We start from the raw sequence: 25,463 nt of genomic DNA, 5'->3' as shown, positions 1-25,463 counted from the left end.
TAGGACCGGGTGTGGACAGTACCAGGAGGTACAGAGCTACAGTGGAGCATCGCTATTTGTCGACATTGGTGCTGCAGGTCGCTGCACGGTTCTCCTGGGAATGGCAGGAAGACAGCAGTGCCAGTACACAAGTGCTCGACTGCCGGGGCCAGATACACCTGCTGGTAAAGAAGACATCAAGGTTATTTGTTAGACCAGATTTATTAGGGAGATATTTCCAGATCAGATTCACTTTCATACTGGCTCATGTATGTTCCCTTGCAGTACAAATATAGATTAGCTGCCAGTTTCGGCATCTTTTTTACAGCTTTGTATATCAGTATGGAAGAGTAGTATAGCTGCAACATTTAATAGGAGCAAATAGGTGACATCATAACTCATCGCCTATTAACGTTACAAAAAGTACCTTCAACTTTGAAATGTTGGCCCAACCTAAAAATTGCATTCAAGTTAAGAAAATGTAAATTTGAGGGTGGTTGATTGTAGTATTTTTAAAAGTAAAGGGCATTCACTTTTTAGTCAGAAACATGGTGCAGTTATACTATAATGATTTAATGAATCCTTACACTAGAACTCTGGAGTGGGTAATAACGTATTACTCTGTGCAACGTCCATCAATGCTCTTGTCAGGTGGTCATCCTAGTTGTAGCGAGCCGGAGTATCCTATTCAGAGGGTCTGAAACAGACCAACTGTTTCATTTGAGAAGAGCACCTTCACCCTGTGGAGTTACCTGAAAAAGCAGTACAGACACATTCTGGTTGATCTTACCACTTGTCAGTAAATCGTATGAACCACGCATACAATACCAGTGGTACTTTTAAAATATGACACTCACTGAATCACTGCAACATGTAAGCCTGGTTCACTAACTTGTTGGAAGAGCCTGGACGCAGTTCATACGAGCTGCTTTCTTGTAGTCAGATGCTTAGAAACATAGGCCTGATGCCCAATGGAAAAGACTCCGGTATGGCACCTCACATCCGAACCACAGAACCATGTAGTAGCACCCATTTAGAAATGTTGCATAAAGCCAACTAATTAATTTTGGACACCTCAGCACTGCTTCTTTTGAGCCCAGAAACAGGGAACAACTCCAGATGAAAAAATATACATTGGGGCATTAATCAACATAGACAATGCACAATCAGGACACTGTTCTACAAGAACTGATGTCACAGCGACATCACCTCTTCCACTTTAATTGGTTTATTTTAGAATGCAAACCTGAATACAAACTTTGATACACATTTATGACAGGGCAATTCAAATAAATAAGGCCCAACAACTATTATTTCGAAAGACGGTACTAATAAACACGTATTCACACATTTGTTACAACAGCGCAAAGGTCAAATTTGAGTTTAATACTACACTACAGAAAAATTGTCATAAGAAAAACACTGTTTACTGCTTCACAGATGGCAAATTTCTTTACATAAGGTAACAATTCTCTTATCAGTTAAGAGGTCTCATTTTCTTAAAAATATGTTTTTTTGATGTTTTAGCAATATACGGTGTTACAGGAGATACAACATCTATGCGCAGTACAGGGTTTCCAGGTACCCCCACGGCCCAGCAATATAAATAATCCAAGGTAGGCAGGCGCCGCCTTGACACAGTGTACTGCCCTATTTTGTTGGTCTGGGCCATCTTCTCTCCATTGTCTTTTCCTATTATTGAGAGTGATCTAGACGGATCTTCAACTGAGGGAGATATGAATTTGCAGGGCCCCGCTCACTCACTTTGTCTTGAGTCTAGGCCCCAGCAGCACCAGGCAAGCAACCTCCAGGGCAGGGGGCGCGTTTCGTGCCTAGCCAGCCGGACCCACAGCGATTATCTCTCAGGGCCAGTGGCAGCGCTGTCCCCGACGTCATGTCACACAGCCCATCTTCAGGACTTCAACAGCCCAGGGGGCTTGGTACCTTGCCCTCACAAGCAGTGCCGCAGGATTCAGTGAATCACCACATGAAGGTGCAGGAGTTTAGATGTGTGAAGCAGCATGCCGTCTCTGCCCCCAATCAAACAAGATGCCCAGAGTAGAGGATCACAGTAAAGTTCTCTACAGACCTCCTCTGCAAGCGGCAGGGCTAGGCTTCAGGCTGCAGGCACTATGTCCCCTAGACTTTGGGGGAAGGCTCCTGCCATAGGCATTGATGCTGGTCTTATCCCTCCCCGGGGGCTGGCATGTCAGGGTGACAGGGTTTGGGTGTTTGCAAGCAGGTTTAGAACTCGCATGCAGCGTACAATGGGGGCTTGCAGCTTTAAACGATCATGCAGCTCGAAGGGGTGCCTTCAACATCGATATAAGGAGCAGGAGACCATTACCTCCCACCCCTCCCCCGGGTCAGTTTTGTGTCTGACCCTCCTGGAGCATCTCTCAAGTCAGGATTTGCTGCAGGCTCTGCAGAGTTCATTGCTGTCTGGGATGCGCGATCAGTGATGCAGGTGAGCCGCAGTATATCTAACAGATGCTGCCAGGAACACGGGTAGTCATATGTGGCCCTCATGCGTGTCACACAGTAAGATTTAGCCCTGGAGGGAGTGCAGCTCACTCACTGCGCTATATTGGAAACGAGGGGCAGTCCCAGTTCACCTCCAGGCCCGCTCGCTGGCAGTCCATTAAGCCCAACATGCCTGGTACCACTTCAGGGAGAGGTTGGCAGCTCCCGTTTCCAAAGCACAACCCCGGGTGCAGAACTCAAAGACAATGTTTTCTGGTCCCTGATTCAGAGTGCAGTATCGCCCATTGGGTGCATGGGCTCGGTTGGCACGGGGGTCTCGGATCTTGAGGACCGGGCCACTGGACTCGGTTGTAGGTGTACTGGGGTACCTCTGCGCAGTAGCAGCAGGCCTCCCACAAATGTCCACAGCTATCTAAGCCTCCAGGTCACTGCTCAGGCGTTTTGCAACTGTGGATGGGCGTGGATTATCTGCTCAGCAGCGGGAGCCATCAGGGTCTGGAACTAGGTGACCATAATGCTAGGCTACGCACCCCAAGAGATCTCATGAATATGATTTTACCTTTCTGCACAAATGTAACCACTTGAATCCTTGTTTTTGTTACATGCCGTTTGCCAAAACAAATACATATGAAAGATGCCAGAGCATAAACCACATAGGCAGAGTATAATATGCTCTTTATAAATATTGTTGAGGGTAGGGTAATCATGACTCACTAGAAGTTTCGCTTATCTTGAGTCACGGCCTCCTCCCCAAACTCAACAATAGAAATAAATAGCATACTAAACTTGCGCAACAGCATATATACTGTGCATAAAAATGCATGTACTACATAGAACGTGTGTGAGTATATAAATCACACATTCACTGCAGCTTAGCATTAAAATTAAAATAAAAAATGCACCCAATTATAAACACTCATACTTGTAATGAAATAAATGATTGAGTTAAGAAGTCTGCACTATTGAATTAACCCTCATATAAGCAACTTTTCACGTTTGAATCAGTAAAGGCAAAGTATGTAAAATTTAAGTTTGATGGACACATTAATGAACGCGTGCCATGGAATAGGTCTTAAGTCTTCAACTCAGGCATGTCAAAGTTTTTTAGATCCATAACATTTTAGAACAGTGCTCTGAAGGAGCTTTTTAACTATGGGAGCATCATTAAAAATAACAAACGAGGTATTTAAAGGTGATTTTACCAATTATAAACAAGCGTGCATCCGTTCCATATAGAAAGAGGTCAATGAGCTTATAAATGAGCACAAGTGAAATTGAAAAATAAAGTGAGGATAGCTTTGTTCCTATCTTTAACAAGCATTAACAAAGCTAATCAGTTTTGCCTTTCTGACCTTCTGGCTTTGCCAATACACTTTTCATACGTTGTACAGTACATGTACACCTACTGTGTGGAGTGGTGGCCATCTTATAATTTTTTTAATTTACGGATCCAAGATTGTGGATGCCACTTGGGGCAGTAATAAAAATATATACAGATTCTCACTTGGACAAAAGTTCAATTCTGAAAGCAGAGTGGCCCGGTAGAAAATGGGAGCTGCTGGGTAATTGAGAAAGAATAAGAACCCCCCTCCCAAAAAACATTAAGGTTGCAAAGTGACAAAGGAGCGGGTGACAGAGCATCGGCTGAGCTCTGGGGGAATGGGTGATTAACTAAAAAAATAGTGGGGGGAATGAAAGCTGTGGAAGGTGCGAAGTGAGTAACATGGCACGTTGGGGGGCAGGTATGGAATAGAAAAGCAGCACATGAGATAGCGAGCAAATAAATGGGAGCAACACAGAGAGTGGGTATATATTTGGGAGGGAAACATCCTTTACGATGCAACTTCTACCACGCAGTACCTTTACAACGCTGGGGGCTGGGGGCGCTCTAGGATAGGTAATAGTTTAATTTGCTATCCAACACCTTCCCTACTATCCACGGGGACTGGAGTTGGAATAGTAAATTAAACTATTCACTATCCAGCACCCCCCAACGCAAGTCGTTGTAATGACTGGAGTTGAAAAACCTGCTTTGTAAAGGCATGCGGGGTAAAAGCATTTGTTGTTACAACGTACATCCTATTTGGGAGGGAAGCAGCACATGAGACGTAGGGCCAAACACAAATGACCTCCTAAGGAGTTAGAAAAAGAAAGTAAAGAGTAGTTCGCAAAATGTGAGCAGTGGAAGGATACAAGTCAGACAATCAAGGGTGTTAAGAGTTTTTTTTGTTCAATGGTGGGGCAACGCATGAAAATGAAAGCAAACCATCAAATAAACAAGCAAATAAAAGTACAATAAAGCCAACCAACTGTAAGCAGTGGATGAAAATTATACGGCAGGGACAGACCAAAGTATGCAGCAGGATTTACATTTTTAGGTGGCAAAAAAAGGGAAAATGAATTGGCAAAATATGGCACATTTTGTAATACCATTACATCAATAATTTGAGTTTTTTGTCTGGGAAAATCAGTTTAACGAGTTTAGCACTCAAATAAGAGAGATATGCAACTGGAAGGTGACTAGTTAGCCTTACAGGGAGCCTTACCTTGCATGGCAACATATGTAGCCACATTTTTCGTACCTTTAGATCCATTTGAGCGGAAGACACTGCGGCTGCAGAATCACATTTTTCAAGTGTCCCTGGGCTACAAAAGGCTTTCACTTACAGTTTGCTAAAAGTAGTCCTGTATACAAAGTATCAAGATTTGACAAAGCGAATAGGTTTCGCCTACTCCAACTACTAGCTCTGTCAATATTTTAGCCATGTTTAATAACAAAGTGGCTGCTGTGCAATAGAAATAAGCAACGTGCTATGACTCAGTCAGCCATGGCCAAGTCATTGCTCTCTTATTTTTATTGCTAGGGGCATCACAGCTGGAGAGAGGGTGTGCAACATAGAGGATGTTGATGCCTCCCACCAGTAATGAAAAACAGCAATGAAAATGAGCAGCGGTAAGCACGTCTATAATGGGCCATCATTAACATCCTTTGTCATTTAAATCCTGGCTGGGAGAAGGTGTCAAAAGGGAAGGGACTTCACATTTTCTCCAAGACCCACACTACTATTTCATATAACCACACTGGATCCTTTGCACATTAGCAAGGCCTGCCTCACCGGAATAGTATGTTTGGAAATCATGTATTTGTTTGCATTTTTAAAACAGCGACAGAACTTAGTTACAATGTTTAAATAGGTCTAGACATATTTAAAAATTTCCAGTTAAATAGAATAATTGTGAAGTATTTTGAGGGGGGGCCCGGCGAATTGTTTTTCTACACTGGGGGGGCGCGGAATTAAAAAGTTTGAAGACCAATGATATATATATTCAGTGTTTTTAGCCATTTTGCGCAGTTACTGTGTAGCATTAGTGAAAGTTTAAAATAAATATATATTTTAAACTTTCAGTCATGCTGACCAGCAACTACGCTGCTGAGCAACATGGCTAAAAACATTGACAAAGCAAATAGCTTGCATAGGTGATATCTATTGGCTTTGCCAATACTTGTTTTTGTCTACTGGGAGGGCAGGGGAAGGGGTTAAGCCACAAAGCAAGACAGGAGGGTGGCGCATTAGGGGCATAGACAAAAATGAAGCTCAACGGAAGGGGACAAGTAAGAACCCAGACCAGGGTAGGACACAGCAAGCAATAACATGGCCAGGGACAAGAGGGTGAGATCAACAACACAGACAGGGAGGGTGAGAGGGTAAGCAACAATATGGACTGGGACAGAAGGATGAGGTTGCATGCAACAACGCAGAGCGTGATGTGGATAGAAGCACATGACTGAGATGGCCTAAAAACAGATGCACTCTTATGGAGTGCTTCAACTAAAGTAAAAAAGTAGCTCCGAAAGCACAAGCAGCAGAAGGACAGGAGTACATGGACCATGCTCCAGGGAAGGGCAAACACACGAGGTAGTATTGAAGCCAACATGACTAAAGAGAAGGGAGGTAACTAGAGTGGCAATGAAGTCAACCATTGGTAAACAATAGGCAGGCTCCAAGACCACTGTAAGCTAACAAAATGTTTACCAAGCAACAGCACATTCTCAGTCTCATGCGAGACTTAAAAAGGGCTGGCTTCAATGTGGAAAAGAAATATTGTGATTGTATTTCCTCAAAGCGATAATGCTTCTTCTTTTAATGTTCTTAATAGGAGTAAGACCTCCGACACTCGGTCTAGGTTCACTCTCGCCCGCAGCTCCGTTGTGCCGTCTCTTGCCTCCAGACCCAGACCTCCTCCTTGGGAGGTTCGAGGCTGCTGCCCACTCCTGCGCCTGCTACCCGCTCCAACTGGGATCAGACTGCCTGTAAACACTGTAACCTTTCTCAGCCGATTTTTTTCTAAATGTTTTTCCCTGTTGTGCCACTGTTATTTTGCCCATCTGTGCCTTACTCTAATTCCACCACAGTTTTTATTTTATTGTGCCTGCCTGGTCCTTTCGCCGCTGCGCTGCGCCCCCCCCACCCCCCCGGAATTCCCCCGCTCCTGCCTCCCAGCCTCTCCTCCCTTTCACCTCCCCTACTTAATGGGGGTCGTTGGGTAGCAAAGGCACGGCAAAGGCAAGCCTGTCTGCGCCCGTCCGCAGCCAATGTCGGGAACCCTTGACCTTCTGCTACCCATCGCTACGACATCTCCACCCTCCTCACACTCAACCCTGGAAGACTTAGAGAATGCCAACAGGCCTCCCCGAACATGACCCACAGCCAGTTCTCCCGCCTCCACTGCCGCCAGACCCTCAGCGCCACCCGGGCCTCCAACACCGGCGACACCCTAAAATGCATCCTCCTCAACGTACGCTCCGTACACAAAGACGCCATGGAAATCTGGAACCTACTCGACTCACTCTCGCCCGACATCGCCTTCATCACAGACACTCGGACCAACGCATCCTCCGCCCCAGACATCAGCACCGCCATCCCAGACGGATACAAGATCCAGAGGAAAGATCATCCCAACCAAGGGGCGCTAGAGGGCGCACTGCAGAATGGCCGCACTGCCGTGAGGCTCCTGCTGCCCGGAGCTATTATCCGTTTATTGATCCTGCTAACCATCACTGCGCCCTGATCTGACCCCGGATCTCTGCTGGTATACCTGCTGGCCACCCACGGTCCAACTCCTGTGCCGATCGGTGCTTGCTAACCAAAGTTACGAGGACTCAAGTTTTCCCCGACTCGCGCTCTGGAAGTCGGGTGCTCCATAGCCCGGCGTCACTTTCTGCTCTAGCCAGAGGCTTCGCACGTGGGGTGGAGGCCCAGGTCCCCCTCCCCCCTCCGGACCAGATTGCCGACTGGGCGCGCTACTGAGCGCTCCCCTGGGACGAGACTTGGAGGCGGTCTCCACTTCTAGCTGTGCCGGAGCTGTGGAATAGCGGAGACGCCGCTGCCTGTCGTTTAGGCGCGAAGGAGTCGAGCCCTTGGCCTGAGGGGAGCGGCGGCCATTGTTTCGTCGGGAGTGGCGGGGTGTCCAGGCCTGCTCGTGCCCCCGACTGTGGTGAGTGGTTGCGTGTCGGACACTGCCTACGCCTTTATCGGTTTGTGTGCCCCCTCGAGCTGGTAGCGGTTTATCATGGGGAAACCGGACACTAAGCAGTCCAAATTGTCCTTTGAATCTGGGGCGGCCAGGAGGGGTACGCGTCTGGTGCAGGAAGCTGGGAGCTCGCGTTCTCCCCCCCCGCCTGTCGCTGATGCGGAGCCGCAGCCACATGCCCCGGACTTTCAGCAGATGATGCAGGAGATGAGGCAAGGGTTTGCCACTATAGTGGACAAAGTGGACAAACTGTCGTCGCGCATGGATGCGGTGGTGCAGAAGCTAGATGTGCATGAGGAACGCCTAACATCGGCGGAACAGCGCATCTCTGACCATGACGATACTGCTGCCACCCATACCACACAGTTGGCGAGGATTGACAATATACTGCGGGTGATTGCCGCTAAGAATGAGGAGTTGGAGGTGAGGAGTCGGCGCAACAACGTACGCATAGTAGGTGTGCCGGAGACGACGAATGTTGGGAAAATGGAGACATATGTGGACCTTGTTGGTGCCATTGGTACAGAGGCCTTTTCGGCGCAGTTCATCGTTGAGAGGGCGCACCGTTCACTTGGGCCCAGGCCGGCCTCTGGGGCTGCGCCGCGCCCTATAATTGCACGGCTCCTAAATTACCGCGACCGGGACGCTGCCCTCAGAGCTGCCCGCACTAATCGTACCCTCTCTTTTGATGGGGTTAACTTTACCGTGTACCCGGATTTCACGCCGATGGTGCAGGACCAGCGTCGTAAATTTCTAGGGGTAAAGAAGAAACTTCGAGATCTCCAAGTGGACTACGCTTTGCTTTATCCTGCTAAGCTGAGGGTGACCCATCAGGCAAAGCAGCACTTTTTCACTAACCCGCAGCATGCTGAGGACTTTGTAAAGCGTCTCAAGCGAGAACGATCTGCTGCGGACCGGAGGGGTGACTGGGACCCCGAAGGAGACCGTTCGGCGGCTGAGGAGGAGGACGCTTGAATGGGGTGATTTTACATTCATGAGACGTTGATGGCGCCTGCTTTGCGCGCCCATGCGCTTGACTGTTTCTGTGGCCTCGGCGCTACCTTGCCTTGTACTGTGGGGAATAATCATGAGGGATTGCCGATTTGTGTTTGAGTGACATCTCTTGGGGACAGTATGGGAACGATGGTTGGCGCCTTTTTGTGCTCCGGGCACCCACCCCCGCACTGCGCCTGGGCCGTGTGTGACCCGTTGGCTCGGAGACTGGCGTGGTGTGTGGGAGTGGTGCTGTGCACCTCTAGTGGGTACCCCATAGGGTGTTCCCCACTATTACCTGTACTTTGGTTTCTAGTCCTTTGTTGGTTGACTGGATGGATGTTTGGGGATGGAGGGGGGTGGGTGTTTGAGTGTCCTGATAGTTGGGGATTCATCAGGTGGGGGAGGGGACTATGTGGGTGACACGTGGTTGGCCCGGTCCTTGGGATTGTGGTGCTCTTTGCTCTTGCTGTGTGCTTGCGCGGATATGGACGCATTTCCGCTGCACTGACTGGTCCTTTGACGTGCTGGACCTTAATGGTTCTGTGACCCGTGCCTCCGTGCTCATTGGGCCTGGGTGTCATGGCCGCTATCTCCGTTTGCTGGATGGGCGTGAGCGTGCTACGTGGGGAACGCGTGTGCGTGTTGCGGACCGGGAGAGATGTGTATGCCGCGTATTGTGTGTTGTACTTCTTGCATGCCTGTTGCACGGATGGTGCTGTTTGGGGATGGGAGGTGGGTTTCTGGTTGGTTGGTTTGGAGATGGCTGGGATGATTGGGGAGTGTATGTAGCGGGGCGATTGTGGTGTGGGCTGGTGACTTGTTGTTGTCTGACACTGGGAGTTTGGCTCACTGCCCCGTATCACTGGGCCCTATGGTGCCCGGATCATGGCTGATGTCGACTGAAACTATAGACAAGATATCAATATTGTCCTGGAATGTACGGGGTCTTAATGATGCCAGGAAATGTCGAAATGTGCTACAGTATTTGGATAGGCATGCTATTCATGTGGCCCTCCTGCAGGAGACGCATCTGCGACGTGGGCCTGCTCCTAGGTTTGGTGGGCTGCGGTTAGGGTATTTGCATCGTACTCCTCGTATGCTCGTGGGGCTGTTATTCTTGTTAAGAGATCGCTCGCCTTTCAAGAACTGGGATCTGTGGGGGATCCTGAGGGGCGCTATGTGCTGTTATGGGGGCGGCTTGGGCAAATCACTGTGCTGTTTGTCAATTGCTATGCTCCTAATGTTGATACACCAGCTTTCTTCCTTACCCTGTGGGGCCATGTGCTTGCTGTCGATGCCTCCCATATTGTGTGGGGGGGGGGATTTCAATTTTGCATTTCAAGCTCTGATGGATAGGTCGGAGGGATGCCCTCAGTACAATGTGCAAGCTAGGGATGTTTTGCGGGGCATTGTGGAGGAAGCTGGATTGATTGACAGTTGGAGGTATGCTCACCCGGCCACTAGGGAGGGCACACATTACACTGCGCACGCACGCTCATGGGCGAGGCTTGACTAGGTCTTTCTCTCCAGGGGGCTGGTAGCGGGTCTGCGGGAGGCGGAACATCTGGCTCGGACATACTCTGATCACTGCCCGGTGAGGGTTGTGCTTTCTGTGCCCGGGCTGCACAGGCCGCGCCCACCTTGGCGACTTTTCCCGACTGCCCTGCTGGACCCTGTGTTTAAGGCGGAACTTGGCGAGGAGGTGGAAGCGTTCTTCCCGAGGAACAAAGGCTCTGTTGATAGTGTCGAGGTGATATGGGAGGCTTTTAAGGTTACAATCCGAGGTGTCACTATCTCCAAGAGCTGTGGGATGCTTAAATTGATAGTTCGTACTCTCGGGGGCTTGGAGGGTGATTTACGACACTTGAAGCGCAGGTTGCAGGCTGGCTCTGATCCCGATCTATTGGGCCAGTTCCGTACCAAGCTCTCCGAATATGAGGAAGAGGCTGCCAGGGAGGCTAAACATAGGGGGAAGTACTGGACGGCGAGGAGATACTGTGAAGGGGAGAGACCGGGGAAGGTCCTTGCTGCGCTTACTAGGCATCAAAGATATGGTTCGGACGTGCTGGAATTGGTTTTGCCGGATGGCACTCACTGTAGGGACACTGCGGAGATACAGCAGACATTTATTCACCATTACACCCAACTGTACACAACACAGCAGTCAGGGGAGACACGATATGGCGGATTCCTGGATGATTTGGCGCTCTGTTGGTTGTCGGACGATCATAGGGCGTTCTTGGGTAGACCTCTTGAGGTGGAGGAGATCAGGGGGGCCATCATGTCCCTGAATAACGGGAAGGCCACTGGCTTGGACGGCCTTCCTGCTGAATTCTATAAATGTTACGTTGATATTATGGCCCCCGTTCTCCGCGAGGTTTTTGAGGAGTCCCTTGAGGAGGGACGGCTACCATGTTCCATGAGAGAAGTCGCTATTACCTCGTTACTCAAGCCGGGTAAGGATCCCCTAGACGTGGGCTCTTATAGGCCCCTCTCATTACTTAATTGTGATGTCAAGATACTCGCAAAGGTTTTGGCGGTCAGATTGTCTGAGCTCATGCCTGTTATTGTATTGCCTGATCAGTCTGGGTTTGTGCCTGGCCGCGCCACTTCCCACAATCTTCGGACTTTGTTTTCCCTTATCCCGACTATTGCTCCTGAGCTCCCGGTCGCCGCCATTTTCCTAGACGCCACTAAGGCGTTTGATTCGGTGGAGTGGGGTTACCTTATTGATGTCCTATGCCGGATGGGATTTCCTCGGATCTTTATATCTTGGGTCAAGCTCTTGTATACCGACCCGGTGGCGAGAGTGGTAGTGAATGGTGTGCTTTCCCCCCAGTTTCCTCTCACTAGGGGGACCCGACAGGGGTGTCCCCTTTCGCCCCTTCTATTTGCCATTGCCATAGAGCCCCTAGCCTGCAGGATTCGCCAACGATACCAGCAGAACGCGTTCAATTGTTTTCAACGCCAGGTCGGGATCTCTTTATATGCGGATGATGTCACGCTTTATGTGAAGGATCCACAGAACAATCTTAATGCGCTATTGCGTGAGCTGGTCGCTTTCGGGGGTGTATCCGGGATACACATCAACTGGCAGAAATCCCAACTCTTCCCGCTGACTGCGGCGGTTCATAGATTTCCTCTTGAATTCCCTTTGGAGTGGTGCGATTCGGAGCTGCGGTACCTCGGTATTGTTGTATCATTGGACAGGGGAGAGACTGTCAGGCTTAATTACGGCGTGGCTATTACTAAGCTGGCGGATGACGTCACTAGATGGATGTCGTTGCCTCTTTCCATGGCTGGTCGGGCGTCCCTTATCAAAATGGTGGTCCTGCCCCGGTTTCTGTATCTTTTTCAAAATATTCCGTATCACCCTGGGGCTTATTTTTTTCGTAGGCTCCGTTCGGAGCTCATTTGATTGTACTGGGGGGGCAAGCAGCCACGTGTGGCGTGGGCTACCCTTACGTTACCCTATGCCGACGGGGGCTTTGATGTCCCTGATTTTGAGCTTTACTACCTTAGCGCTCAAACGCACTATGCTTACCATTGGATGCGCCCCACTCCGTTTATGCCACAAGTTGCGGCTGAACATTGGGTTGCCCATCCGCTCCCACTGGAGGGAATGGTACTGGGCAATGTGACCGATGTGGATACGCACCAGACGACGGTGACATGCACGGTAGATGCTTGGAAACGGGTGGCGCGATTGTTGGGTGTTTCCTTTCTCTACTCGCCGGCACTGCCCCTAGCCTATCACCCTGATTTATCTCTGTTGCAGGAGACGGGGTTTCAGCGTCTTTGCAAGCGGCTTGGAATCCTTACGTGGGGTGGCGTTTTTCATGAGGGTGCTTTCCGTACCCAGGCTCAGTTTTTTGGACCTGCCGACTGTTCCCCTTTGGAGCTGTTTTATTATGTTCGTCTGAGACAGGGCTTACGTACCTTGTTGCCGGATTTCCCTTCGGAACCGGAAGTGACCCTCCCTCTCCATGTACTCTTGGTCTCAGATGGTCGTCATTTAGTTTCGAAGTTGTATGGTGCCATTCGGCGGCAACGGGCTGTCCCGACCAGCCGGGTGCGGGAGCAATGGGATGCTGAGCTGGGCGTCACTATTACTGACGAGCAATGGACGTACTGCTGTGGTCTTACTGCCAATGTCTCCTCCAGTTGCCGTCTGAAAATCATACATTACAAATTCGTCCAAAGGTTTTATTACACCCCGGCGAGGAAACTTCGGTTTCATTTAGCGGACGATGACAGATGTGCTAGGTGCCGAGCAGAGGGTGCCGACTTTCTGCATTTGGCGTGGGGATGTGCGGGCGTTCTGGAGTATTGGGTTCAGGTCCATGCGGCCCTTCAGATTATGACTGAGGATGGAGTGTTGTTCGACCCCTTAGTGCTACTGCTGGGATATACCAGGGATGTTCCTGCCCTCCACCGTAGATTTGCTGATGTGGCATTATTGTTGGCTAAACGTAGGGTGGCCTGTTGTTGGGGTCGTGGCAGGGTGCCGCAGTTCAGGGATTGGCTTCGTGATCTCATTTATTGTCAGGACCAATACAATGTCTATGCGGAGCTGATGCCCGTGAGGTGTAGGCCCAAGGATTTTTGGAGCCCGTTACAGGTGTACCTCCTCACTAGAGCGGTGCAGGACTCTTGATTCTGAAAGTGAGGACCGGGTTGGGGTTGGTTGAATCCGGCGTAGAGTTTGAGATATTACACTGCATTTGCTGGTCCTCTGGCAGTGGATTATCTCCTTCTTCTGCTGAGATGAGGGATCTGTATGCCATTCTGTGACGCTCCTGTGACCGCGATGTTGGACCGCTACCTGTCTTCTTATTGTTGGCGAACGGGGGGTGGGCCTGTGTGGACTACACCATGCTTGTGGGGTGGTTCCTCCGCTGGTATGTTGGGACTCTCCCTTTCATTTGGGTTTGTGCGCTGACAGCTTTTGCCCCTGCCATTGCGTGCCATTCTGTTTGGATGTACTATGTGATGCCCATTTGTGATCGCTGCTTGCCTTTATTCATTGCTGTCTGCACTGTTTTGTATGTCGACCTGTATTCCGGACTCGCTGATTGTATTGCCATTTTGTATTGTCCTTGTACGACTGTATGTATCATGATTGCACTGCCTTTTCTCTGGCTTATCTCCAAATAAAGGTTTAAAAAAAAAAAAAAAAAAAAGATCATCCAACCACCCAGGAGGGTACCTCACCATCGCCCACAAGAGCACCCTCTGCCTCACCACCTCCAGTGAGACCTTCCCCTCCTCCAAACACCTGCACTTCCAGATCAAGACCACTCCCAAAGCCATACTCCGAGGATCCCTTGTCTAAAGAACCACCAGCCCCCGAACACCCTTCGGCACCACCATCACCGACTTCATTGCATCCTATGCCATCGCCTCAACAAACTACATACTCATTGGAGTCCTGAACTTCCACCTCGACAACCCCAGTGACCCCAACTCCACTATCCTTCATGACAACCTCGCCAGCAATGGACTTAAACAACTCGTCAACTCACCGACGCACAGAACAGGACACACCCTCAACCCCATCAATGCAACAGGAAACCACGTCCAATTCAGCCACACAACACAGCCGTCATGGACCGACCACCACTGCATACACTTCGCCATCAACAAACCCAAGGCACCAAAACCAGCCCCACGCCCACCACGAAGGAACTGGAGCAAGGTTACCGACGAGCAACTTAACTTCACCCGAGACAACCACACCTGGGCACACGATGCAAACGACGCAGCCAGAGAAATCCACACCTGGATCTCCAACTGTGCAGAGCAGCTCGCCCCGCTACGCAACCCCGACAGACAACGCCCCAGGAAAGCCACCTGGTTCACCACCGCTCTCCAAGAAGCCAGACGCACCTGCAGACGCCTGAAGAAGAACTGGAGAAACACCAAGACAACCGAAAACCCCACCATCTACAAGGACGCCATTAGTAACTACCACAACCAGATCACAGCCACCAAGAGGAACTTCATCCACAACAAAATCCTGGCCAACTCCACCAAATCCAAGGAACTTTTCAGTGTCATTCAAGAATTCACCAACCCACGCAGCGAAGCCAGAGACATCACCCCATCCCAAGACCTCTGCAACAAGCTTGGAACAGATTTCCACCTCTAGATCAAAAACCTCTACGACAACTACATCAACCATCCACCAGGCGCCATAGACAGCCCCCACACCCTAGAAACACCAGTCAGCCCACCATCTCCAACTGGACACGGATCACGGCCGAAGACACCGCCTCGACCATGAAAAGCATCCCCTCGAAGGCCCCAACGACCCCTGCCTACCACAGAGCAGCGGACGCCATTGTACCCGAACTACAACGCACTATCAACACCACCTTCAAAACAGGCACCTTCCCAGACGACTGGTAGCGCGCAGAAGTCAGACCCCTGCTCAAGAAGCCCACAGCTGACCCCAACGACCTCAAGAACTATCGGCCCATCTTGCTCCTTCCCTTCGCAGCTAAAGTTGCATAGAAAACAGTCAACAGGAAACTGACACGATTCATTGAAGAGAACACTGTCCTCAACCCGTCCCAATCCAGATTCCGAAGCAATCACAGCACAGAGGTCGCCCTACTCGCCGCCACAGACAACATCTGCACTCTCCTGGACCAAGGCCACTCCGCAGCCCTCATCATACTCTACCTATCAGCGGCCTTCAACACCGTCTTCCACTTCACGCTAGTCGCCAGACTACACAACACATGCATACAAGGAACAGCCCTGGACTGGATCCAATCATTACTCATCGGAAGAAGCCAAAGGATCAGACTCCCACCCTTCCTCTCTGACCCCACGAAAATCACCCACAGGGTTCATCACTGAGCCCCAGCCTCTTCAACATCTACATGGCCCCCCTAGCAGACATCGTCCGACAACACAGCCTCAACATTGTATCCTACGCCAACGACACCCAGCTCATCCTCTCCCTCATCAAAGACCCCACCACTGCCAAACTCAACTTCCAGAAAGGAATGCAAGACGTCGTAGTCTGGATGACCCAACAGCTGCCTGAAGCTCAACACCGAGAAGACAGAGGTCCTCGGTACCACCCCTTCTGCATGGGACAGCACCTGGTGGCCAACCGCCCTTGGAAGCCCACCTAACCCCTCACACCACACCAAGAAACTCAGCATCGTACTCAACTCATCACTCACCATGAACCAACAGGTCAACGCCGTCACCTCCGGATGCTTCAACACCCTCTGCAGGACCTTCAAGTGGATCCCCTCTGAGTCAAGGAAGACAGTCATCCATCACTAGCAGACTGGACTATGGAAACCCGTTCTACGCCGGCATCAAGTCCATACTCCGCAAACTCCAGACAATACAGAACACCGCCGCCAGACTCGTCCTTGTCGGCATCCCCCAACACGAACACTTCAGCCAACACCTAAGAATTCTCCACTGGCTCCCGGTGGAGAAAAGAGTCACTTTCAAAATCCTCACTCATGTCTATAAATGCCTACACAACAACGGACCCAAATACCTCAATAACAGAATCAACTTCCACGTACCCAAAAGAAACCTCCAATCTTCCAACCTCGCACTGGTCGAAACCCAATGCATCCACAGAGCCAGAGCAGGCGGAAGATCCTGATCTCACATTGCAGCCAAGACCTGGAATGAGCTACTGGCAGACATTAGACGCGCCCCTCTCCCTGAACACCTTCAGGAAGACCCTCAAGACCAGGCTCTTCAGCTAAACAGATCTGCGGAACTCCCCCCCCCCCCGCCAACCCCCTCCTTCAGCACCTTGAGACCCTCACAGGTGAGTAGCGCACTTATAATTCCCTGATTGATTGAAGTAATAAATAAAGATACCTTTAAATTCTGTATTTATCTTGTCACATTTGTTGCGCTTCAAAGTACATATACGTTTGCTGCCTTGAGTTGAACCCGCAGGAAAATAGTGAGTGAGGCAGGAGAGGTCAAATTTACTATTCTAACATTGGATCTAGAATATTTTCGAAAAATGCAACATTCCCCCAAGCTGTCCAGAAGGCTTATTTACTATTTTAACTCCAATCCTGAAATATTTTTGGGGAAAAGAGAAAACTACCCCAGTTATTTTTAAAAAGGGCTAAAAGCGGTAACTTCGAATTATCGAAGTTCTACCATGAGAGCGTCACTGAACGTCAAAAATTAGGAATATCTATTTAACAAAGCTAATATATTTTGTTATACCACTGCAATATTATGAAATCTACAGACTGGCAGCGAAACCTTCTTTAAAGGGTTTCATTTTACATCTGGCAGCAGTGCCGTGCCTAACCCATCTCTGGATCACCGCACTGGGAGATACCACCTACTCTTCGCTCAGCCTCTGAGAGCTCACACCATAATGAACAGTCACTTAATCAATAACAGAGAATATTAATTTCAACAAGGGCCCTCTTTGTGATGTCCAAGGAAGAAATGAAACACGTCGGTATTTAACTCGTTAACACAGTAGCTGGCAAAACTCAACATTTTCTGGATGAGTAATTTTATTTTCCTCTGAATGGTAAAGACCTTGAGCAGACTGAATTTAAAGCGGGTGCGCTACAAGTGCCGCGTACAGAGGAACGATAATAACGCTTCCCAGCGCAACGGCACAGGCGTACTTTTATTTCTCTGTTCTGTACTCACAAACGACCTAAATTTACAAGGAGCTACTGTTTAAACATAGATGGTGATGGGTTCGTAAGGCTGTGGCGCGACGGTGGGACACACAGGCTCCATCCCGAGCAAGGAGAACTAGGGCAGCCCCCGCTGAGAGTCTCACTCACCGCACTTGAACCAACCCAGGGCAGGCTGGGACCGTTGGAGCAGAGCGAGCCAGGGACAGTCCGCTAGGAGCTGCGGGGGACGGTCCAGGCGGAGCTGCTCGCACTGCAGCCTGAGCTGACCGGAGCAGACAGCAGGGACTCGCAGAGATCTACAGGAACAGCAGGAGGTAGGCGGGACCAGGATGACGCAGACTTGACGAAAACATAGACTGGGTGGTTCCAGGCTACAGATTGCGCCACTGGACCTGCGCGTCTGAGGTCGGTGAGACTCGCATTTGCAATGGTGGCGAATCTTCTTACCTGCAGTAACCGAATTCAATTCTCCCACGTCGCTGGTGTTTTTTCAGATGTTCTCGGGCCTGGCACCCACTCGGTCCCTGCAATTGCACCAGATGTAGCTTTCCTTGAGGAGTACTCAGTCAATGTTTTTTGCAGTGACATCTAAACCCGTCAACTCTAGGAAGACGTACACGTGCACAGGTACATACTGTGAACAGAGGGCATGCTCCGGCTTCAGCGATCAACATCCAAAGAGATTGTTGTTTCAGCTGATTGCACTCTCTGCGGCAATGCAACCAATTGACAATTGTCCAAAGGGCTCCTAGCCAATTACTGGAATCAATCTTGGACTGCTACATAAAACATGCTTACACTGACCTGATTGGCTGCGAACACCTCGATAGCAGGGTCTAGTCCGATTTGCCGTAATTTCTGTATTTGCGGGGAAAGTCCGAACAGCCTGTCAGTGGAAAAATACAGTGAAAACTCAAGCGCGTTTACAGTCCGAAAGATAGTGGCGTTTTATGGAATGTATTCTGTGTCTACAGCCTCCAATGCTGCAGCAGATCGCTAGGACATGTAAAACCCGAGCCATTTACAAATTCAGACAGTCTCATGGAGAAGGGAAGTCACTGTGAATGCGGTTTATCCAGCACCTTTCGCTTGATGCTAGTACAGTGTAAACTGTGAGTTAGCGCTCTAGTGCTCTGTTAGAGCGTCGTGTTTACATTCCGTGTGCTCCGGAAGCGGAAGTAAAAGCCCGTGTGTGCTTTGGTTTGACGGCCTGCGCCACCTCCAGCGTTCCTGCACTATGTAGAAGGTCACACACGTGCAATGGCACCCGGGTGTTTAGTGGGGTGCTGACCTGTGTCGGCACGGGTGGAAACATACACCCTGCAGGGCTGTGTGCGAGGGCCGCCTCTGCAGTCATGTGCACGCTCCAGAGCGGGCGACTGCTCTTGCCTCCGCTGCTCTCGCGCCACCTTCCTCGGGTATCGACCCTACCCCTCCGCGGGGTCTCCGCTGCGGCAGCTGCCGGGGCGCGGTGGAAACGAGAAGTCCCTGACCTGGAATACTTGCAGGAGCGGGCACAGGCCAGTAAAGGCTTCCGCCGCTTCATCGCAGACCCCGAGTTGGCGCGGGAGGTGTTGCGCTGTCTGGAGCCTGCCGACCTGAACCGCCGAGGGGCTCACATCTGGGAATGCAACCCTGGTAGGTGTCTGTACCCTTGCACTTATTTTAGTCGCAATGGAAGACTGAGAAGAGTTCCTACAAGGTTCAATTAATTTGTTTGACATTAAGTCTAACTTTTGTTTTGTTTTTTTGTTGATAAGGGGGCATGTGATGTAGTAAGGGGCTAATGCTTATGTATAGAAGGTTAACCCAGCAGATTGTATTCTATGTTATGTTGTGTATTCCTTTATGTATTCCCTTGAATTGATTAGAGTGTTCTGCACTCGAGGTTCGTTCAGGGACTGTAGTTAGTGGGTGAATACCTGTTGGGAATAAACCTCAAAATACTTTATTTGTAATGACCATTGTATTCATTACAGTGTCTCACCTTAGAGGTCCCATCTTGTACCGTGCGACTGTTACCTCGCACAGCTCTGACGGTTTGACATAGTGTTAACCTGCATCTTTCTATTTTATCCGAAGTCTGAGTCTGTTACTTATTTAGGACGTATGGTGTGCAATAAGGGTATATTACCCAAGCCGGAGTTAATAGAGACTCCCAAGAACAAGGAGGATGTGAGGTTTTTGTAGGTCTTGCGGAATGTCATGTGTAGTTTGTGGCTAATTTTGAAGAAATAATGACCTATTACGGATAGTTAGAAGAACAAATAATAGACGGAATGCTGAACAATGAAAACATTCTCCCCTAGTACACCCTAAATCGATAGCTTTTTTTTTTGCTCACCACGCCATTCTTTTTTGGACGTAGCCATATGCAACTCCTTCTGGACCCTGTTCCCTCTGAGAACAGTCCAGCCCGAACTGCCAGGTCAGGTACTTTCCAAGACTGCAAACAAGCGTCCTAAGACCAGTTTTGGGGTATCAACCCTCATTAGCCTGGATGGCTTGACTCTAGTGGAATGGCGAGCACTGGATAGTCTGGATATATACCCACACCCCTTAGGGTGACAGATAAAATAAGCATTTGCAATGCAATAGGTCTCGCATTTACAAGTTTCGTTAATGTGACACATATTGTATTACAATTGATAGTTTGTAAAAACACCCATGCGTCACTTACACTTTAATGTCTCCCATGCTCCTTTCTTTAGACAAGCTGTGTCTAAAGAAAGGGGCGTGGCTGCCATTATAGTGAAAGCGCAGTATGAGGCACTTTTACAAAAAAAGCATTTGTCAAGCAAACAAATGGTAACAAAATGTACGCTCTTGAACTTGTCTGCTCTGTGCCATAGGTCCCAGGGGGGTTAAGCTCAGCTTTTTTTAGTGACTGCACATGGCTCGAAAAATCCCAAAATTGTTACAAGTCACCTAAATAATCTACTCACCCCAACTGTAATGTACTTAACCTCTGTGAGCAATTGTGACAAGTTAACAAGATTTAAAGGCATTTTTATTGCTCATGCACTTTGTAAGAAATACAGATGACCTTAAATCTTTATATCTTGTCACATTTGCTCTGCTTTCATAGACAGAAGTCAAAAGTCTGTTTGTCTTCCTACTCGCCAGAAAGGGCGAGTAGGACCTAAAAATAGCTCGCCCTAATTAAATCTGGCTCGCAAATACAAGCAGGCGAGAGATTTTTCGAGCCCTGCTTCAGTGGTTCATTCACCCTGACAAGGACTGTGATTATTACTTGAGGTGAGCACCCACCCAATAATAACCCAATTTCTTACAATTACCAATACAATTGATTTAGAATGTCAATATGCAAGAGTCGCCAATCAAACAATTTGCCAACCTGAAGCAGCTATGTTTTTAAAAGAAACACTTAGAATTATATGAACTCCACAACTGCCAAATAACCCTGCTGGTTAATTTACTAAAGGTCATATTTTAATGTCTCAATTGGACACTTGCCAGGCAGGTGATGTTTTGACCTCCCATGACTTCAGGACTTGGAGCACCCTTTAACAAAATAGTTTCAGAACTCCTCTCAGAAAAGGTTTCAGGTACACGGCTAACCACGATTACCAGTCTTCACTCACAGTTGTTGGATTGTTTATTAAAAGATATTTAAAAACAAATACCAACAGTAAACCAACATGTCAATATATTGTTCCCCAAATGCCTTTTGATTAATGTCTGTTCCAGAGCAATCCTCATTGAAAATGTGGTCAGCAAGAATGGTGATTGATGGACCAGAGCCCACCATTGCTTGAAGTTCAACACCCCCCTACACATACATCACACCAAGGACCCTTGAGAAGTCATGTTTCACAAGCCAAAACAGTCTATTGTCAAAACATAGGCTAAAATAGCACTACATTCATCTTGTTCCACTTCCACGTGGTTAACCTCTGGTGGTGCCCTGCCACTCTTTCAGACCAGTTGAAAGAGGCCAATTTTTCTTGTCTAATTTCAGTTAATTCACTCAGTTCATAGGCATCTAGACTGGATACCGACAGTACAAAACCAATCAAACCCATTATTTAGTTTATCTTGTGCATTTCACAAAAATTCTAGCTCAAAAAATTCTCGAAAGTTTATTTAAAAGATTCAGGTCTGGTGGTGGTTCTTCAACAATGAGTGGCAACAATTTGCCACATCATAGACCCCCCCCCCCCCCCATCTGAATGTACATCTGCAGAGACTGATGCAAAATAAGTCCAATCAGGAGATGGCTGATACCCTTTCACTGGGCATTCCTCCTTCATAACCACTGGTTTTATGTTTTGTAACAAGCGTGGGTGAAGTGCTATCAATTTAAAATTGGAAATCTGTGACCATGATTTTGACTTTCCATTTCTTGGGAAGAACGTGCTTCATTGAAGAGGGTTTCCTACTGTAAAATAAAAACACACCAGCATTTCAGAGGTCACAAAATGCCAATGATTTCCATCGGGCACAGACATAATTGATAGGGATAAGGTTTTTTCAGCTATCGTCACTGCTCTGAGCTCACCAACCCCTCATGGGTGCTGCTGATGGCTATTAATGGCTAGGCTCTAGAGAAGGGGTCTTCAGTATACATTCAGGACATTCTTCAATTTTGAGAGCCTAATTGAAAATTTACCACTGGGCGTTATGTTAAAGGGGGCTTATCTGCTAATTTGCTTTGATGATATCTGACACTGGATAACAAGTGGAGTTATGCAGGCTTTCCTGTGGATGCATTCTGCCTGTTGCTTACCATTGACTTTGTGATTTGTAACTCACATTTTCTGGCTTTCTATTTGCTGGATTAATTTGCTGTATGCTGCCCAGCCTGAGTTAATCTCTCCCATTGCCCAAACCTTGTTAACTGTATTTTCCATGAACTCACTTTCTGTAAACAGGCCTTTAAATATTGTTCTTATCTTGTCACATTTGCTGTGCATTCAAAGAGAGAGGTCAAATATCAATCTCTCTCTTCTGAGGGAGATTGGTGTTTACTGTTCTTTTCTTGACTTCAAAGTGAGAGAATTTATGTGACAATCCTGCTGAGTAGCCATGTTAGAGGAGAGGGTGTAGGAGTTGTTATTCTCTATTCTTTGGGTTTCTGTTTGCTGGCTTTATTTATTTTAGGCTGTCTTGTGTGAGTTTGTTCCTCCCGATGAGTAAAGCCTTTTTACACTACCTCTCCTTCTATTCTTCCACATGTGCTCCTTTCTGTAAACAGGCCTGTTCAACTTGGCCTTATCGTGTCACATTTGCTGTGCATTCAAAGACTGAGGTCAGATGTCAGGCTCTGTCTTGCGAGGGAGCGTGGTGTTTACTTTTCTTTCTCGGACTTAAAAGTGTGAGGATGTATGTGACAATCTTGCTGGATACTGGGGGTAGGAAATGATTTTTTTTCTAGCACACAGCAACATTTAAATTACTCTGAAAGTATTTCTGATTATATCCGAAAAAGAAAAGCACAGATAAAGCACTTTTTTTGTTAATTCTGAAGTGTGTTGAAAACTAATATTTTAATATGATCAAATCAATACATTAGGTGATGCCATTTCCACACATAATCCTTTGTGCTTTTGTATAGTTTAATTTGTAAATCTGTATGTCTGTAAAAATGTAATGGTCATTTCAATTGAAAACGTGGTGTCTATAATGGCTGAGTGCTACCACACCATGCATACTCCACTTTACTCTGCACCACCTCATGCACTGCACTCTGCACCACTCTACCCCATTACACTCAACCCCTCTGTGCTCTACTCTGAACATCTCTACTCTATGCCAATTTACACGCCAGTCTACTCTACACCACTAGAGTCTATGCCACTCCACTCTACTCTGCACAACTCCACTCTAAGCCACGCTGCAACACTGCACTCTATGCCACTGCACTCTACTTTGTACCACTCCACGCCCCTGAACATTACGCCAATTCACTGTATAGCAATGTTAATCCCTTTGCGCCACTGCATTGTATGCCACTGCACTCTACACCACTTTACTCTACGACGTTCTACTCTAACCCATTCTACTATACGCCACTCTACACTACGCCACTGCACTCTTCCCTGCATCACTCCATACTACTTCACTGTAGTCTGAAACCATCCACTCTACGCTGCTGCACTCTGCGTCACTGCACTCAACACTACTCTGCACCTCTGTACTCTAAGCCAGTGCACTCTATGCCACTCTACATCACTGCACTCGACTCTGCCGCTGAACTTTAAGCCGCTGAACTTTATGACGCTGAACTCTGTCACTGCACTCTGCACCCTCTGCCAGTTTACTGCACCCCACCATACTCTACGCCACTGCCGTTTAGGCTAGTCTACATTGCACACTAAGCCACCACACCACTCATCTATGCCACTGCATACTACAACGCTGCATTGTATGCTGTTGAATTCTGTGTCACTGCACTCTGTCACTGTCTACACTAGCCCGCTCTACTTTATGCCACTGCATGCCACTCTGCGCCACTGCACTCTACTCTACACCACTCTGTGCTACTGCACGCTATGCTACTTGGGCTCTGCTCTATCCCACGCTACAACACTGCACTCTACGACTCTCTGCAAAAGTGCACTCTGCATCATTCAACTCTACACCACTGCAGTACTATACTCTACTTTGCACCTCTGTATTCCACTCTACTCTGTACCACTGTGCTCTACCATGCAACACTCTAGTCTATGCCACTGAATTCTATGCAGCTGCACTCTAAGCCACTGTACTCTGCAACAACACACAGCACTCTATGCCAATCCACAACCCTCTACTCCACCCTTCGCCATTCCACACTTACACTCTACGCCTCTCTCCTGTACACCACAAATTTTTAGCCATGCTGAACAGGAGCCACGCTGGTGTTCAACATTGCTAAAACACATTGCCAAAGCCAATAGCTCTAGCATATGTGAGACCTATTGGCTTTGCCAATGTTTATTTAACAAAGCAACTGTCCAAGGTGCATGCCTGTGCAAAGGAATGAGTGTGTACATGTACTTGAAAATGTGGTAGTCGATGCTGAGGCATCGGTTTTACATGCTTTGAGAGTCTTTTACTGGTCCTCCTATATGGCAATGTACTCATTGTTTGAGAATAGGAGAGAGCAGTGAATTAGAATTAACTGAGTTACCATGAAGGTAACATTATACATTTTTTCTACTAGGTTGAACTTTTTGTAGGTTGGTATAGTATAATATATATATATTTTCCTTTCCAGGTCCTGGAATTTTAACACGGACGTTACTGGATGCAGGAGCCAGGGTGGTAGCTCTGGAGCGTGATAAAGTGTTTCTGCCAGAGTTGGAGGTATTTATAAACACTAAAATTACAGAGCAAGCATGTCATAAGTAGAACAATGTAGCACCTGAAACCTCGATCCTGTGAATGTAATATTACTGTGACGCTTATGTAAATTCTTCACTTGCATGCATCAGCTTTTAAAGTTTTGCTGCTACACGATACCACCACAGAAAGTGTGCTCTTCAATTCGTTTTTATTGGCATTTTCACAAAAGTACAATTGAAATATCAAGTATTGTAAACTTAAACTGGACCCCTGGACTAACGTTTCTGGTGAAGTTCTCCATTGAGCAAACGCAGGAGATGATGGACGGAGCGCAGATATTTTTCCGACACTCACCCCCCAGTCACAGATCTGGGTTGAATCCATCCTCATTCTTTAGCTTACTTCACCACCCCAGTTCAGACAAAGCTATATGCAGATTAGTCTTGACCCTGTGCCTCATGGGAACAGTCCAGCCCACTGGCTGATGAAGGGTGTTACCCAGAAACCGGTCCCAGG

At 48.1% G+C, this 25,463-nt stretch overlaps 2 protein-coding genes across 3 annotated transcripts in view; one reads left to right on the top strand and one right to left on the bottom strand.

The window, feature by feature from the left end:
- The window catches only part of CNST (consortin, connexin sorting protein), a 419,866-nt gene extending 401,527 nt beyond the window's left edge, over nucleotides 1-18,339 (bottom strand). The window contains exons 1-2 of one of the 2 annotated variants that reach the window (XM_086927348.1): nucleotides 18,105-18,339; nucleotides 1-161 (exon numbers count right to left, since the gene is read on the bottom strand). The exon at nucleotides 1-161 is cut by the window's left edge and continues 19 nt beyond it. The gene's annotated coding sequence lies outside the window, so the exon portion shown is untranslated. Of the gene's footprint in view, nucleotides 162-17,804; nucleotides 17,964-18,104 lie in introns of those variants that run through there. The other variant, XM_086927347.1, reaches the window with a different exon arrangement.
- Nucleotides 18,340-18,837: 498 nt separating this feature from the next.
- Nucleotides 18,838-25,463, top strand: part of TFB2M (transcription factor B2, mitochondrial) — a 117,948-nt gene continuing 111,322 nt past the window's right edge. The window contains exons 1-2 of the mRNA XM_086927346.1: nucleotides 18,838-19,295; nucleotides 24,880-24,968. Coding sequence (XP_086783472.1) covers nucleotides 19,013-19,295; nucleotides 24,880-24,968 — 372 coding nt within the window. The 5' untranslated portion in view covers nucleotides 18,838-19,012. The remainder of the gene's footprint in view (nucleotides 19,296-24,879; nucleotides 24,969-25,463) is intronic.

Source organism: Lissotriton vulgaris, chromosome 6, assembly GCF_964263255.1.
Source record: "Lissotriton vulgaris chromosome 6, aLisVul1.2, whole genome shotgun sequence".
Taxonomy (NCBI): domain Eukaryota; kingdom Metazoa; phylum Chordata; class Amphibia; order Caudata; family Salamandridae; genus Lissotriton; species Lissotriton vulgaris.
Note: the sequence above shows the minus strand (reverse complement) of the source record. Positions and strands in the feature narration are given on the sequence as shown.